Here is a 17,898-nt window from a genome sequence, read left to right as displayed (position 1 = left end):
CAAACTCTTCACAATATTCAAATCGTAAACTCCGCTCATTCTCAAGTTCTACGCAAGCTCATAAATTAATTCATCATGTGAGAATTAGTATTTAATTTTTTAAATTTCAGCTCCATTCAGTTTGATTACACTCTTAGAATTTACAAAAATTTAATTTATTAAAATTTGAAATATTTTTTTTTAAATTTGTGAGATGACTTATGTACATACGCATTTAACTATTAAAATTTATTAAAATTATAAAAATATTTATAAACTATTTAAATTTAGACTTGATAAAATTTTAATTCACAGAATGACACAAATAACATCTAACACGCAGCACAAATGTCTTTACCATTAAATTTCAGCTCATCTCGACTCGTTTGCTAAATAAACCAAATCTAAGTTTATTAACATTTAACTTGACTTCGATAATAAGAAAGATTGAATTTAACTTGGCTTTAAAAAAATTTAACAAACTAAATTTAAACCTATTAAAATTTAATTTGATTTGTTTACCCTCCTAAGCGTAAGACAAGAATAAGTTTCAAATACGGTTTGACCCAGAAATAATAATAATAATAATAATAATAATAATAATATTCTTAATTTTACAACATAAATCAAATCAACACAACTTCTAAAAAGAGTTTGAATCTTAGTATACTACAACATAATTCCCCTGGTCGGAGAGAACTCGACCTCGAGCTTTGAAGTGTAGAAGTAATAGGAAGTAAATTTGAACAAGTACCTATACAACTTTGTTGTCGTATTTCAAGAAGATACAGATGCAATCTCCTCCTTGGTTCCTAATGCTTTCCCACTTTAAAATTCGAGTTCGAGTTTTCTCCGACTAAGTGCAAATGATACATTACTTAAAAAAAGATTAAAATTAGAAATTTTATGCATTATAGATTTTTAAAGAGATATATATACTAAAAAAATATTAAAATAAATGATAATTATTTTTATTATAAAAAATATAAAATTTGCTATTATAAATTTATAATCATAATATATAATTACTATAATTACTATATTTTTAAACAAAAATGAGGATTGAGATAATAGAATTTAAGAACTATCAAATTTATACGGATGTACTTACCCCATACTAAATTTGTGAGTACATAATTACAATTTATAGTTATAAATATTTTATAATAAAATGATAATCGCTGTTAAAAAAATAATTATAGACAACCATATTGAAAAAAGCTTTTTATTGATATTTATAATTTTTATTATTATTATATCTTTTCATATATTATTGATATTTATAATTTTTATTATTATTATATTTTTTCATATATTATGAGCCACAATTATTCATATTATTATTATATATTAGTCAATATATTTTATTATTATAGTTTTATTATATATTATCTTATATTTTTCTATCTCAATTTATTTTATCTAGATTCCTAATAAGTATTTAATTAAAATCATTTTTTTAAGTTTAATAGTAATAGCATCATTAACTTTTAAAAAATATTTATATTGTTTTGATTATTATGTATTTTCTCCGTCTTATAATTTTTATTTATTTTTTTAATTGTCTTAAAATTATAATCCATTATTGTTAACATATAAATTAATTATTTTAATTTTATTTTATTTCTAAAATAATTTCTCATTAATTATTATTTTTTTAAATAATATTCAAAATATTTTTTTTGATTTTATTAAATATTTTTAAAATTAATATAATTGAAAAATTAATAAAAAATATTTTTTGTGAAAAACTAAAATCAATAAAAATTATGAAATAAAGGAATTATAAATAAAGAATAGAATTTATTTCTCAATCTCTTGAGAATTTATTCCTCTTCATCCTTTTCTACATCATCACTAGTGCTGTTAACTGCTTCCGAGATGTTCATGCTCACCTGAGAGGGCCACAGGTAGGATTTACTTTTACTCAGCACGTCTTCCTGAACAGTAAACATGATAAAAGTATAATTTATAAAACCTCAAGAATAAATAGTTATTCTATTTGAAAACTTGGAGATTAAAAAATATTTTATTTTAACTAAAGGATTAAGGCGTGAGTGATTCGAAAGTTTAAATAATATAATAAGCAAAAAAAAAAAATCTAGGGTTTATTTTCTAACCTGCAGATTTTTATATTTCCTTTATATTCAGTGGAACCTTATGTCCACTGATACATGATGCATGTCCGCAATGTAGTCATGTAGATCAATATACTGATCATGCACATAATTTGCTTCAATAAATATGAGATGCATATGTAATATTGGCATGCACATAGAGAGAAATACATACATCTGATCATTCTTCATTCTATGTGCGCACGGCATCCACCATCTAGGGGAGGATTTAAACCTTGTGGAGAATAAGATAGAATTAGAAAGCTACAACTCATTTAGCTCTTTTACTTTAATTGGAGGATAAAAAGCAGAGAATCAGCACATTAACAACACATTCAAGTTGTGGCTGTATTGCTTGAACCAGGACTAGTGATCAACCTTCGTTCCAAGGCATTTTAAAAAAAAAATCAATAGCCGATTTTCATAAAGCGCAAGGAACATGTCCTTTAGAATGTTCCTAGTTGCATGTGATTCATAATATAAAAACAGCAGCAACAGTAAAGGAAAAGGGAAATAAAGGAAAAAGATGGTCTTCATAAATAAACGAGAAACATTTACAAATTTAGGGGGGGAGAGAGAGAGAGAGAGAGAGAGAGAAAGAAGATGAAGTGGGTCTCATCTGAATCATTGAATGGAGGATTAAGAATATGGCAGCCCAAATAAGATCCAAGAAAAGCACAAAAGAAACACATTTAGCACAAGAAACCAAGTACTGTTATTTTTTATGTATAGAGAAGAGAGCTTGGAATTCTAAAGTGAGGAGATCTTAGAATGGCAAAAAGCAAGAGTTTGTTCCTTTGGGGGCTGTTCTATTCCAGTCTTTTCTCTCATATTTGATTCTTTATATGGCTTGCTTGCCACTGTAGCAATCTACTAGTCCTACTCCTAGGTGGCCCCATGGCTTGTGTCTGCCCAGTCACTCCACTAAAAGAACAAAACCCTCTTTTCTTAGTTTCAAAGGAATGACAATTTCCAAAACTAACCCCATACATCTTCAAACACTCTGATTTTGTAACTGCTAACAACATTTCAGTTATTCATATAAAGCACAAAGTAGGACCCAAAAGTGAAAATTCATATCAGTTACATAAGCTGAGTTGAGCTAGCAGGACAGACCATCGGTTAAGGAAGAACATTAATCCCCAGGGCGTATCCACATCAGCACGGTGGGATGATGTGGCATGGCAGTCCAAGAGACTGGTAGGCCTGCTTCCAGAGAGAAGCAAAACAAATGATTGAGATGTAGGGGAACAATACAAATGAAAAAAGATACTTGGCTTCTCAAGGGTATTGTTCCTACCCCTTTATTCATCCTTGTCAGATTCTTCCATAACAGCCTTAATAAGCTTAGAATTTGGATGAATCTAAAATTCCTTTGGGGCTGGGTTTTTGGGCCCCTCTCTGCTTTTTTGCTTTAAAGCCTCCTCCAAATCCAATAAGGGATAAGTGACAGCCCTATATGAACAGGAATGGAACATAAGTTTAGAAGGTTCACAATCTCATCTGTGCTTATTCTCTTGTTACTCTAAACAAAAAGGAGATACTTCTGTCCTCCTTCCTTGTTTCAGAGCAGAAACAATGGTTTCTAGTGCTCACAGAGTGTTTATTCTTCTTATCTGTGTTGGGTTCTTAGCAGTTCAACAAAATAAAGTTTATGGCTTGACAAGTGTAGACCTGGCCATCAGACACAGCAAAAAGGCTCCAGGGACAGTATCATCCCATCAACGTATTCTTAGGGATGAAAACATGCAGGTAAGGAACACAGAGAAGAAGTCAGCAAGTCTAAACAAGACCTTTGATCCATATCAATCGAGCAAAAGACGAGTGAGAAGGGGATCGGATCCTATCCATAACAGGTCCTAATAAATTCAAGTTGTTTCTTCAACCAGAGACAAAGAAAAGCAAGTTGATATTTCAAGAAACGAATAGCTTCTAGAAGAACAGAGAAAGTCAGCGGTTCAGAATTGTATTGGCATTTGGAAGGAACTTTTGATGAGGATAGGCTGATTGGTATTGCTTTTATATTTTCTGTTAATGGTTTTTGCTAATTGAGAGGTGTGTTACATGTGTATAGTAAAATCACTAGAAAGGACAGTCCTTAATGCATTCGGTGAGCCTGTATCATCTCTGAGCTACAAGTTGCGATCATAGTGAACCACCAAAGAAGAGCTTTGTACAGAGATGGTGTGGACTCCCACGAAAGTATACAGAATTCTTTTTCCCCTTGTTCATTTTCTTCTCCCTTTAAAATTTTCCTTTAAGAAGAAATTTCAATCTGTTTGCCTTGGTATTATCCTTCCTCTTGCAGATTATAGTGAAATTCTTTTGTATTTCTCCTTCATTAACAAAGGTTTCCAACTCTACGAGCACCATCGCTTTATCGCCCCTCAACAAGCATAACCATAACTCATAGCACTCACAAATCAAAACCTTTCAAAATTTACACCCAGCAATATTCTCTTGATACATACACAAAACAAAAATCTTCATAGAAAAATTACATGCTCTGTTCTCCAATTCCGATAGCTTCAATAATGCATATTCATTCAATTACAAACAGAATCGATGTCAGTGAAAACAAAATTTAAAAAAAAAAAAGAAAGAAAGGAATTCCTCACTGACATAAACACTTCATATAAAGAAAATTCACATACCTAAAATTTGCAAGTTTATTTTGGAAGTCAAATCAAATTCAGATAAGAGCTTAAACAAATCAATCCAGCACAAACATACTCATCTTATCAGAAGGCAAATGACTCCATCGCTGTCCCTTCATTTCAAAGCTTAATATCGAAACCAGACAGGCAAATTCAATCCTTGCCCTTCGATTTATTGACCGTGACTCTGGGTTAGCTACGCCGGATGAGATTACGGAAGCTAAAAGCTTAAAATGTCGTCGTATACTGTCAAATGCTGCGTATCGTGGAGAACATAATTTACATCATAATTTATAATATTTGGCCAAAATCACAATTTAGTATCTATTTTTTAATTGCAAAATATTTAATTTCTTAAAGTTTATCATGTTAAAATTTACTGCTAAATTGTAATAGTTTAGTTTATTATATTTATTTGTTTAATAGTTTAATCATGTTAAGTTAATATTTTTAACCCATAAGATTTGAATAAATTTAATAAAAGAACTAATAAAATTAAAGGTTAGGAATGAAATTATTTTATGTTAAAAAAAAGCATGAATTAAGTTATGATTTTCATCAAATTTTTAACTACTAGTAAATTTGAAAATGACCCTTCTCAAAATATTATTTTTAACTGATCGTCTTTCAAAAAAATATAATATATTTTATTTAACTTATTAATATTGAATAATTTTTAAAATTATAATATCTCGAATTTAAATTTCAATCATAATCAATTATTAATATATATATATATATATATATATATATATATATATATTATTTTTTTTTAAAATATATGAGTTCTATCTATAAAAATATAACTTTTTTTTTTTTTACGATTTACGAATGCTCAAAAAAGAATGAAATTAAGAATTGGGCCAATGGGCTATGTGGGCTAAGGCTGAATGGGTTTTGTACCCTTTCTCAAAGGATATAAAGAGTATAAATATCACATGTTTTTATTTAAAAAAAAAAAAAATATCCACCGTATCGCATGTTAATAAATGCAACTCGTTGATCAAATAACTATTTAGTATTCCTAAAACTCTAGTTGAGACAGTTTAGTTGGCAAGGAATTTGATAGAGAATTAGGATTTAGAATAACAACAATAAAGAGAGATTGAGAATTGACATTGGCTTGTATTTCCACAATTGTGGGTAGCTCTTATCTTAGTCAGTGCCAATCTCAGAAGATAATTATTCTAATTCTTTGAACTTATTTAATTTAATTTTCAAAAAATTTGAAAAAAAAATAGTCAATTAAAAAAATAAAATTTTGACAATTTCTAAAATTTTCAATTTTCTTAATTAAATTACCTTAATTAAACAAGGATTTGATTCTTGTGATCTTTATCTTCGGATGAAATATATTGCAGAAAATAACATAAATGATTGTGGGTTGGGTGGATGCTGATCTATCCACCCCTATTATTAATTTTTAAAAGGATAAATATTTGTTATCTTCTTTAATTGTGGTGGTTGTTCCATGTCTTGTGGGTCCTCATCATTAAGAGCATTAGGGTTCCCACTTGTTGTCTAGGCATGAGGCTTGCCAGTTGCTGCAGAAAGGGAAAGATCTAAAGCCAATTTCAAGCATTGCATTTGGGCCATTTCAGTCCCTAACCACACCTACATACACAACATTTCTTCTCTAATCAAACCTCTATTATTGCACTAAAACCCATGCTTTTTTTTCTTTTCCTATTGACCATGGCTAATTGCAGTTGACAAGCAAAACTAAAATTCTTTTTAAGTCTATATTCAACTCTTATGAAATACTATTAATAATTAAACAATGCATGTGGTTGTTATATAAATCTCATTCAATGATGCTGATATGATATTCAGAAAGAAATAAAATTTTATGTGTATGAAAAAATTTAATTTAAATGGTCTATATTTTTTTTATTTTTTTTTTATCTTATAATGCATAATCGCTATCTTATTATAGTGCCACCTATTTTTGTTATATAGAATCGTATATATTTTTTTATTATTATCAGGCGGCGGCCATTTTTCTTTTCGCGCTCGTGTTAATAGGATCGTGGCATAGATGGGCCTGTTTCCCAACTCTTCTATTATGTTAGAGGAGCTGGGTCTCTTTCTCATGAGTCTTGGGCTCCGATCAATCCGGTCTGCTTAATTGACAATAAAATTACACGCTAATGGATCATTTTACATAATGAATTCTGATAAGTTTTGACTCTAATTTTTATATAAGAGTTTGACTACGATTGGAGTGTAAGTGATTCAGCGATTATCAAATAATCATCTAATTTAATGGGATAATTTATAATTATAATTGATATTTAGTTTGTTGTTTAAGATCATAATAATTCAAGAAAACATTTAAATTAAAAATTAAAATTTAATATATTTAACTATAAAAATAACCTCTCACCTCACCAAACAAACAAAGTTAAAAGTCATGTGGCCTTTTAGGGATTTGGTGTTTAAAAAGGGAATGCCATATCTTTGGCCTTTAATTATAACCCATAAGCATGCTCTAAGCTTTGATCTAATCAAAGATTAAGAAGAGAATGCTCCTATAGGATTTCTCTCTTTGGATTCTAATAAACCATGATTGAAGAAGATTAAACCTCAAATTTAAAGCATAAAAGGACAAAATACCATCACATCTTCTCTACTCACATGCTGCTTTTGATTTTTCTCACTTTCTCATTAATCACTGAAATCAGTTTTCCTAACCATTTTAGGCCTGTCTGCCCTTGCTCCTGTTCATCTAGCTACTTTTGTTTAAACAAAATTAACCACCCTTTTGACTCTTATTTATTTCATTGTTTAATCATATATTTTTTATGTTTTTATTTCTAAAACTACAAAAAAAAATAACAGGAAAAAAAGAATATAATTTCATTGTATTAATCCAAAAATTTACTATTGCATGTAAAGAAAATTTTATTGAAATAAAATTAAAATTGAAAAATATTTTGATAATAATATGAAATTGAGAGATGAATATAAAAATATTCTTAACTCATCGTTTTGTTATGAATGATTCTCTAAATTTTTTTTTTTTAAAAAATTCAAATGAATTTTTAATTTTATCTTTAAATTAAAAATATTTAAATTTTTATACTCTAAATAAAAATTTTATAAAAAAAATTTAATTGAATTGAATTCTACTTTTAAATTTTTATATTTTAAATAAAAATTTTATAAATTTTTACAAAATTCTAAATTTTAAACTGAGGTAAATATATATATATATATATAACTTACTTTATAAGTTATATTTCTACGAGTCAAAGTAATTATATTGGGTAATAATTGGTGAAAAAATTTTGAACAGGATAGAATAATTTAAGATTGATGAGCCTGATATGATCAAACCGTGTTATTGATTTCTTAACTTAGCACCCACGGCATGCCAAACTTTATAAACTCAGTCTTCCAACATTAAATCATTGACAAAGTAGCGGTCTTTTCAAACTTGATAACACCGCCTAACTGGTGCTATATTATTTATATATATTCATAGCAGAAAATTTTCTACTTAATCTTTATTATAAATTAAAAAATTTTTAAAAATTAATTTATTTTTTATTAAATTTAATTTTTTTTAAAATATATATATAAATTCTTTTTTATAAAATATATCATATTAAAAAATAGAATTTATTTATTCATATTTTCCATTTACTATAAATTTAATTTAATAATAGATTATCGTTTCTAAAGACCCTGACTTAAATTTTTATTATTTTAATACTTTATTAAAATATTGATGAATTATATTTATTATTTTTTATACAGAGTGTGTATATTTAATAATGTAGTATATTACAAGAGTGAATTTCTTTATTTTAATTAATAATATTCCATCTGAGTATTTGAAATCTTATAAAACATATCATTGAACTAAAATAATAGAGACAGGTAATGCATCGTGAAGAACTCGCTAAAAGAAAATCTATAATTTTGTAGAGATCTGAAGAGACTGTATATACTTTTATGTACTTGGGTTTATATTAAAGAAATAGAAAGATGCAGATATCAGCTCTTGAGTATATGAATTACACACGAATTGCTTATAATCGGATTGTATACTATATTGATCATTACATGCATTATGTCAAATAAGAGAATCAGGCATAGCTATTGAGATAAAAATAATATATAGTTATAACCTATTGATGAGTGAATAGCTGCTTCACTCCCTGATGATTTGAGTCCAATACCTTATGATCAATTAAATTTGCCCATCAGTTGAGATGCAAGACTAGGTAATATGAAGTTATCTAACTCGGAAACCAATGAATCCTACCAAATAAAAGTACTCTAATTATCTCCTATATTCATTCTAGTATTCATTTGAAGGACTCTTCTATCCGCCAACAGACTTTGCCAAATCCACGAACTGTATGCCTTTGGCTAGCCTGCCAGAAAGAAGACCTTAGAAAATATAACCCTTTCAAAATCCTTACCCATAAGCAAGACAGATTAGGTAGAAGCCTCTAATATTGTTTTGCTAAACTGTTAGTGTATTTGCCCTAGGCCGTTATCTTGAACTTTTTTTTATGTCATTTTGGTTATTAATAAAAGAGGTTTTATTATCATTATTATCTGTTTGCATGTTACATAATAATAATTAACATCCTTGATTACTTATTATTATGTTGATAATAATAAAATATAACTAGTATGGTTATTGATTGATAATCATGAGATGATTATGTATATATTGATATAATTCAATAATCATAAATACTTGTTAGAGAACAAAGTATTGGATGGATCCGATATCACTACATGGGTTATTGTCAAAAGTGAATTTCAAAATAGTTATATCTTAATCCTTTGACTTGAGATTGTCATAGTTTCCAACATAAAAATTGTTATGTTTTGACAAAACCAAACATTATCTTTAATCGGACAATCATAAAGGTTATGATTGAGCATAATAGAAATTATGTAGAGGATATTGAACAATCAAGATAGAATTTGTTCATCTCTTTGAGAGATATATCTTTTGGGCCCCTCGATAAGTGAGACTGAGAAATGCATGGTCGTGCTCAAATGAATTGATAGTGTGATCAATATCATTTGATTTTATCAGTCTAATTAGAGATCGAGAAATCATAAGTTTGAACATTATAAGTTTGACATTGAACATGACTTATGTTCAAACTAGATATCGTGTGACAAATGGATTAATACATATTCTATTTATTAGATTTTATCGAACTATCGATCCTCATATTAGTTGAGTAGTCATAATATATTGCTAGAGGCCGCTTATGATTTATGGGTCTTATGGGACTGGACCTATTACCAATTAATATGAGCCTATTGAGTTACACACAAAAGAACGTTGTTGACGTGTTATGTTATATTAATAGGTTAAAAACCAATTAGTATAATTAATAATAATAAAGATATTATTATTGTTAATATTAATTATTATTATAAGATAATAATATTTAAAAAGATTTACGGTATATCTGTAACATTTAAAAAGATTTACGGTCTATTTGTAACTATTACAGATAAAAGATTTTTCAGTTTTCCTTATGAAAATAAACTATCATGCAAGATATTTGAGTATTTGCGAAATTGTGATAGTTGGTTATGAACACAACTCTTTTAGAAAAGAAGTGTGTTAAAACAAAAAAACTTAAAACGTATAAAAACTCATTCTGCGAATTGTGGGAGTAACGTTTTTGGAGAAATCATTTTGACTAACAGATTGGGAGCACATAGTTTATCCATCTTGAGAGAGTTGGCACTCTAAAAAGATAAAAGACGTTCGTGTGGATACCATTAAGGGTGTTCGTTTCAAAAGTAGCACCATTAGTCTGTAATAGTATCTTATCGTCGAGTTTAACATGTTAGCCTCTTATTCTTCCTTTCGAAATAAATAAAGTACTCAAATCCTGTGAAGAAATTATAGATTTTTTATTTTTCCATTGCGTGTTTGGGTTGGAGTAATATTTGGGTTTCCTAATATAAACATGCAAGATTGAAATTTTTAAAATCTTTAAATACTAAACCACCCCAAAACGTTGATTAACAGGATTTCTGCCTGCTGACTCAATGCATTTTCCTAATTTTCTCATCCCACCCCACCAAAAAATTAATAATTAGCTATAGAGTTTTGTTGAAAACTATTTGGAATACTAAAAGGTAATAATATGAGTGAGTAGAAATAGTAGATAAAATAAATTTAACCATTGTAGCTCGACTTGCCTCTTATGACAAAAGTTTTTATTTACAAACTTGAGTTTTCGAGTAAATTCTATTCCCTATAACTGCTAATACTTGTTGTGTTGAGTGCTTTCAAAAGCATCGGTAGGCTCAAATAGATTAGATTAAATAAATATAAAATTAACTATAATAAATAATATCTGCAGAAAGAAAAAAAAAAGTGTATGCTTTAAAATATTAATAAAAATGATAAAAATAAAACTAATTTTCTTACTTAATTTTCTCTTGTAGACGAAATTCACCATCAGTGAAATCTAATTTGACCTTATATAGTTAATAAATAAATATCATAAAATGTCACAGCCGACAGCAAACTGTTTGCGAGATTAGAGGAGATCACTAGGTGGGCATAAAACATCATTTGTGGAGATTTTCACTATCCCTTTGACATAAATTATTTGAGATAAATTTTTATAAAATTATATATAATTTTATTTTTATGCAGATGAATATGTTTTAAGTTGAAAAAAAAAATATTTCAAATAAAAAAATTTATCCATATCATGAGAAGAAATGCGAATCCTCATATTATTAAATTCTGGCCACATTTAGTTAACCGATAAATTAGGGTAGATTATGTTGTGAAATAATTTATTTTTTATTATTTAATTTTAATTTTAATTTAAAAAATAAAATTTATTAATATTTATATATAAAAATTTTAATAACTATGTTAAGAGTGAAAAATAAATTTTTTTAAAAGATGAAATCACTTTTTTAAAATAATTTTTTTATTTAATTAAAGAAATATTTTTTATTAATTAAATTTTTTAAATAATATAAATATAAGAAAATATAGAAAATATTTTTCTATAAAATATTTTTCGTCAAATAAACGAAATCTAACTCTATTTAATTATAAAAAATAATTTATATTTAAAAAATATTTTTTATAATATAATTTATTTTTTATTGTTTAATTTAATTTAAAAAATTAAAATTTATTAATAAATTTATATATAAAAATTTTAAAATGTGAAAAATGATTTTTTTAAAAGTGAAAATTATATTTTTAATCAAAAAATATTTTTTATTAATTAAATTTTTTAAATGTTTTAAATATAAAAAATATTTTTTTAAACAAACCATAAAGTCTAATTGTTATTTAAATTTAAAATAAAAAATAGTCTATAATTTTGTCGTATCTCAACGACTTGACTGTAAATCACCAATTTTTTTAATATATGTTTGGCATATCACAATTATTTTACAAAGGTTTAATTTTTGCCAATTTATATATACTTGTTTATTTATCCAAATTTTTCATTTAAAAAAATGATTTCAATAAAAATAAAGAAATACGGATAATAAGAAAAAGAAAACAAGGAAATGTGTGTATTTTCTAATTCAAAAAATTGAATCGAGTTATTTTCGAATTGGATGCTCAGATACTTGTGATGTCAGTTAATTGTGTTTTGTTAGATGATTTATCGTCTTTTGGCCTTTTGGTTCAAAATTATAAACTACTTATATCTAGTTATCAGGAAGCAAAGTGTGTTTTTATTTATAGATCTGCGAATGATGTCGCTCATATTCTAGTAATATCGGTTCATTCTGAATCAGGTCAAGGAGTTTGGATTGATATCTCTCCTTCTCATATTATTTCTGTGTTCTCTTTGAATTAATGAAATTTTTTTATTATTTAAAAAAAAAACATAATTAATCATTACAAAACATATATTTAAAAATTTATTTTACTTTTAAAATTTTATAAACAATTATATATATATATTACCGATGCAAATTTACTTGCATTTAAACAAGACTGAGTTTTTTTATTTTCCACTTAAAAGTAGAAGTTTTGTTATAAATTAAAATTATTTTTTAAATTTTAGTAAAAAATAAAAAGAAAAATTAGTTTTCTAAATTTTTATATAAACAATGGCACATGTGATTGAACCAACATAATTACTCCCATGTTTACAATGAAGATTGCCGAATAAAAGGAGACCCAAAGATCAATCTCCCATTTCCACTTCGCACAAACTTTATCAAAAAGTGGGATAAAAACGAATTTCAGTAAAAAAAATTTTATTTTATTTATATTTATTATTATATAATATAAATTTATTTATTAAAATGTTAAATATATCTTATAATGTACGTTTTTCCTTCCATGAAGAAAATAAATTCAGTTTTTTTTTTTATTCTCACTCGAAATTAAAGTAAAAAAAAAGACAATGTTATAGATTTGTATGCTGCTCATATCTAGGCCAAAATAATAATGTTAAATATTTGGTTGATTGAGTGTAAAAGTAGACCACGTGCAGCCGCAATTGAATGCTTTGTTTAGAAAACACGTGTTAATGGGATAGAGAAAAAACAAAAAAAAGAATAACTTGGATTTGGAGTCACGCTAAAAGATCGTTCATTTTTGCTCGTGCTTTAGAGATGTTAATTAGATTTCAAGCCTTCATATCTTCGAGCACACAATATTTTTAAAATTTAAAAGAGTGTGTTTTATTTCGATTAATAATTTTATTTAATAAAAAATATTTTTTAAATATAAATTAAAATTAGACAACGGCCTAATACTCACCACTCGCCTAAAAAAATTTAAATTTTTATATTTTTAATTCCCTGCTAAAAGAAGCTAGAACCGGACAACCTATAATCACCACCACAGAAGTTGAGGATCTTCAGAAATATTATAGGCATGGCAAGTTCAGAATTGCAATGAGAGGATAGTGGAGACAAATCGTAGGTAGATGCTACCCTATAATAACATGGCCTGTCGTGGAGACCATTTTCAAAGAAATAGAATAATAAATGAGACGATTTTAAAAATATATTAATTAAAAAATAAATTTTTTTTCGTATAATTATCTATTTTGCTTCGCCGTTTAATTATATAATTACAAATTAGCCACGCGTGCCTTTCTGAACTGTGTCGGAGGGCGCTGTCCCAATTTCTACAGTGATTTCCATCAGCGACGGATTTAAAAATTTTGTTCAGGTAAAAATTTTGTTTAAAGAATTAAATTTTAATGAATGATCGGTAAAAATAAAATATGGAAAATAAATATATATTTAAAAAATATATAAAATATTATAATTAAATTATAATTTATCTATTTTTATTAATTAAAGTATATTAATAATAAATTTATTTTTTTTATTTATAATAATATTTTTTAAATAATCAATCAATAACTCATTTCTCATTATATTATAAAATTAATTTTTAATAATATTTATTACAAAATTTTTTTTCTATTATAATTATAACATATAAATTTACAAAAAATAATAATATTAGAATAATATAATAATTTAATATAATATTATTATAAAATGTATTTTAAAAAAAATTAAATTATCTAATCCATTAATTATAAAAACAATATTTTTCATTTCACTTTTCCACAATTTAAATAATTTAACATATTATCTATAAAAATAATACTTAATTTATATTTAAATATTTTTATATTTAAATTATTTAATCTATTACCTATTAAATTTATATTTTTAAAATTAAATTATTTTTTAAATTTAAATAGTCTGTAAAACTTATTTATTAATAAAATATTATTTATAAACATTTTTATTTATAAAAATTTAAAATTTATTTTTCAGTATTTAAATAATTTAATAAATAATTTTAATTATATAAATAAATTAAAAATTAATTAAGTGAGATAATTATTTCTTAATAAAAAAAATATTTACGTATTGAAATAAAATTTTAAAAATAAAAAATAAATTTTTTAAATTAAAAAAAAAAAGAATATGAGGAATAAAATAAAATAAATAATTAAAATTAAATAAATTAAATAATATTAAAGATAAATAAAAATTTATTTAAAAAAATTTATTTTATAAATTATAAAATATTTTAATTAAATAATTTTAAAATAAAAACTGATTGATAAATTTTTAAATATATAAAAATTTAATAATAATTTTTTCTATTATATATAAAATTATATAAATACTCTTATATAATTTAAAAATGTTCAAATGGCCCATGTCGCCACAACTGGATCCATCCCCGATTTCCATGTCGCACCAAGATCCATCCCTGATTTTCACCGAATATATTCGTACCCGAGACGACACCACCAAATTTTATCGGCCACGCCACCCAACGAGCCTTTAATCCCAGCTCTCTTATTTGTATTTATATCCCTTAATCCCATTCTCTTAAGCTTTTAATTTTGGGTATCATCACCATCATCAATTCATCATATCCCTATCAGAGTCTTTGTTTCAGTCTCTTTTTTTTTTTTTTTTTTTTATTTCCTTCCAATTCACCCATTGGGTGGAAGTTTTTGCTCCCAGGCTTAACCCCACAATCCTCTATGATTAAAAGCTATGGACTTAACCCAGTACTCTAAATCTTCTGAGTCAGATACTGATATCAAAACTCCGCTGCAGACCCACCTCTCCAGGGCCTTATCTCTCTCTGATGGCTCTTTGAATCCCCAGCCATCTCCCCTCCAAATGGTGGTGTCCTACAAAGAATGCCTCAAAAACCATGCTGCTACTCTTGGTGGCCTTGCCCTTGATGGCTGTGGCGAGTTCATGCCTAGTCCTACTGCTACTCCTTCTGATCCTACTTCCCTTAAATGTGCTGCTTGTGGCTGCCACCGCAACTTCCACCGCCGTGATTCGCGTACTCACCAGCCGCTGCCACCAACGGCTGCACTTCAATGGACGTCAAGCCCAAGTCCTGGACAAACTAGCTCTGGCCTGAGCCCTAGCCCTACCCCAAACTCACCGGAATCACCAACCCCTCAGCAATCCGTCTATCCATCTGCACCCCATATGCTTCTGGCCTTGAGCACAGGACTTTCTGAGCCGTTTGATGAGAATCAGCACCAGAATCCAAGTCTTAATTCAACAGTGATGAACCCACATGGGAGAAAGAGAGCAAGAACCAAGTTTACAGATGAACAGAAAGAGAAGATGTATGCTTTTGCTGAAAAGTTGGGGTGGAAGATGCTGAGAGGAAATGAAGAGAAAATGGTGGAGGAGTTTTGCAGTGAAGTTGGAGTGAAGAGAAATGTTTTTAAAGTTTGGATGCACAATAACAAGCACAGAAAGGAAAAGAATATTGCTAATGGCAATGAAGATAGAGTTGGCTTTGACATCTTCAACTGCAACTCCAACAATATCAATGGCAGCACATATGATAGCTTCACCAGGCATCAGATTGAGAATAAAGTTCAAGTTCATGGTGATTCTCCTGATGGGTCTTCTCATTCATCTTGATCTAGAGTTAAGAGAGTCATTGCTTCAGACAAAGAAAGAAAAGAAACAGTAAGTGGGGATTCTTGTCTGTCTTTTTCTTCCCCCTTTCTGGTTCTCTTGTTTTACTTTGTTGTTGGTTTTGTTGGTTTCTTGATTAATTTGGTGACTGTTCATCTCTAAATATTGACGATGTAGAATCATTACAGAAGCTAGGATGAAATTTAAGGGAGAATTACTTCTCTTACATAGCTATTTCAAATTGTGCTTTAGATTAATTTCAGCCATAGTATCAGCAAGAAGTTATGTTTGTGATTATAAGTATGATTAGGTGAGAGTTGTCATTAATTGCTTGATATTGAAGTAGCAGGGCAGCTTCCCAATGGGGGGTAAAAGAGAAGAAAAACTGAAAGCCGAATAAAAACAAAACAGCCTATCCCATCCTGATTTGTCCAGATCCGAGGCTTATCATCACTTTTTGGGTGCAATTTGTTAAGACATATTATCTGAAATAATGCCGTTTTCCATTTTGCCAAAAAAAAAAAAAAAAAAAAAAAACCCTCTACTGTTTACAGAAGATGCACACTCGACACAACTTGCCCTGAGCAAATCCCACATTTGTTCATTTTTTCGGATGTCTTTGAATTACTATGGGAATCTTGGTTAACCTATTTGAATGTAATGGAGAGAAAATATAGCGAATGAGAAATATAATGAGCAAAAGTCATAGTAAGTAAAGAGAAAATATGTTTGAGAGAGTATTTTTTTTTTATGACTTTGTATTGGAGGAAATAAATAAAGGATATATAAGATTCATTGCCATATGAAAGAGAAGCGACGTCAAAAGTTAAAATGACTTTTGTATTAATTAAATTAAAAATTAGATATTATTCATAAATTTAGGTACCATTCATAAAATTATAAAAAAAAATATTTTAAAGTCACAAATATGTTAATCTATTTAATAAATTATAATTTAAAGAGTTTTATATTTTAATAACATATGTTATATAGAAGAGTATTATGTAAATTCAATTTGAAATTAATCAAATTGAAATAATTAAAAATAAAATTATAGATATTTTTTTTAAATTGAATTGAATAAGTGAAAAATTGAATTGATTTGAATCCACTTGAATCGACTGATTGATTCTGTTTGATTTATTTGATTAATTAGTTCAATTTTTAAATTTTATAATAATTTTTTATTATATTTTTAATTCGAAATCATCGGCATATAAATTTAATTTTAGGTGACTCTATAATTAAAATCAAAGAGTGAGAACTTTCTAACTCAGATCTAGTCAATAATGAAAGAGTACACGATGGTACAAAGCACGTTGGATAATAAGGAGCTCAACTAGCAAAGAAGGAGCGACAAAAGGGCAATGAAACAAACTACTCGATTTTTTTTGGAGAGTAACCAACGAGGACGTGATTTGTGCGAAAGGGGGAGAGGAGACCGGAGATGGTTACTTCGTGAGAGGTTGATGAGCGACATGCTGACTTATGATGGCATGAAAATTGTGATCTAATTGCATTTTGCATTGCGTATGCGTGTAGCATGTGTGAGAAAAGGGATTTCAGTTTTCAAATTTAAAACCAATGAAAATCGATGATGCAATAGGTTGTGTATTAATGTTTTCAATAAAATAACATATTATTATATTTTCTATGGTTGGATTTAATTTAATTCAATTAAATTTTTTTTAATTAAAATCAATTTAAATTAAAATTAA

General features: G+C 27.2%; 1 protein-coding gene and 1 long non-coding RNA gene across 2 annotated transcripts; one reads left to right on the top strand and one right to left on the bottom strand.

Annotated features, from left to right (window-relative positions):
* Nucleotides 1–1,510: 1,510 nt before the first annotated feature.
* LOC110614296 lies at nt 1,511–5,003 on the bottom strand. The gene is made up of 3 exons (XR_002487763.2): nt 4,830–5,003; nt 2,272–2,331; nt 1,511–1,919 (listed from the first exon to the last, which is right to left on the bottom strand). It is a non-coding gene; the product is annotated as an uncharacterized LOC110614296 (long non-coding RNA).
* Nucleotides 5,004–15,108: 10,105 nt separating this feature from the next.
* Nucleotides 15,109–16,414, top strand: LOC110614779 (zinc-finger homeodomain protein 11). Its single transcript, XM_021756441.2, has one exon. The coding sequence runs from the start codon at nt 15,284–15,286 to the stop codon at nt 16,181–16,183; it is 900 nt and encodes a 299-aa protein (XP_021612133.1). The 5' UTR covers nt 15,109–15,283; the 3' UTR covers nt 16,184–16,414.
* The last annotated feature ends 1,484 nt before the right edge of the window (nt 16,415–17,898 follow it).

The sequence above is a fragment of the Manihot esculenta genome, chromosome 5 (genome assembly GCF_001659605.2).
Source record: "Manihot esculenta cultivar AM560-2 chromosome 5, M.esculenta_v8, whole genome shotgun sequence".
NCBI classification, from domain to species: domain Eukaryota; kingdom Viridiplantae; phylum Streptophyta; class Magnoliopsida; order Malpighiales; family Euphorbiaceae; genus Manihot; species Manihot esculenta.
Note: the sequence above shows the minus strand (reverse complement) of the source record. Positions and strands in the feature narration are given on the sequence as shown.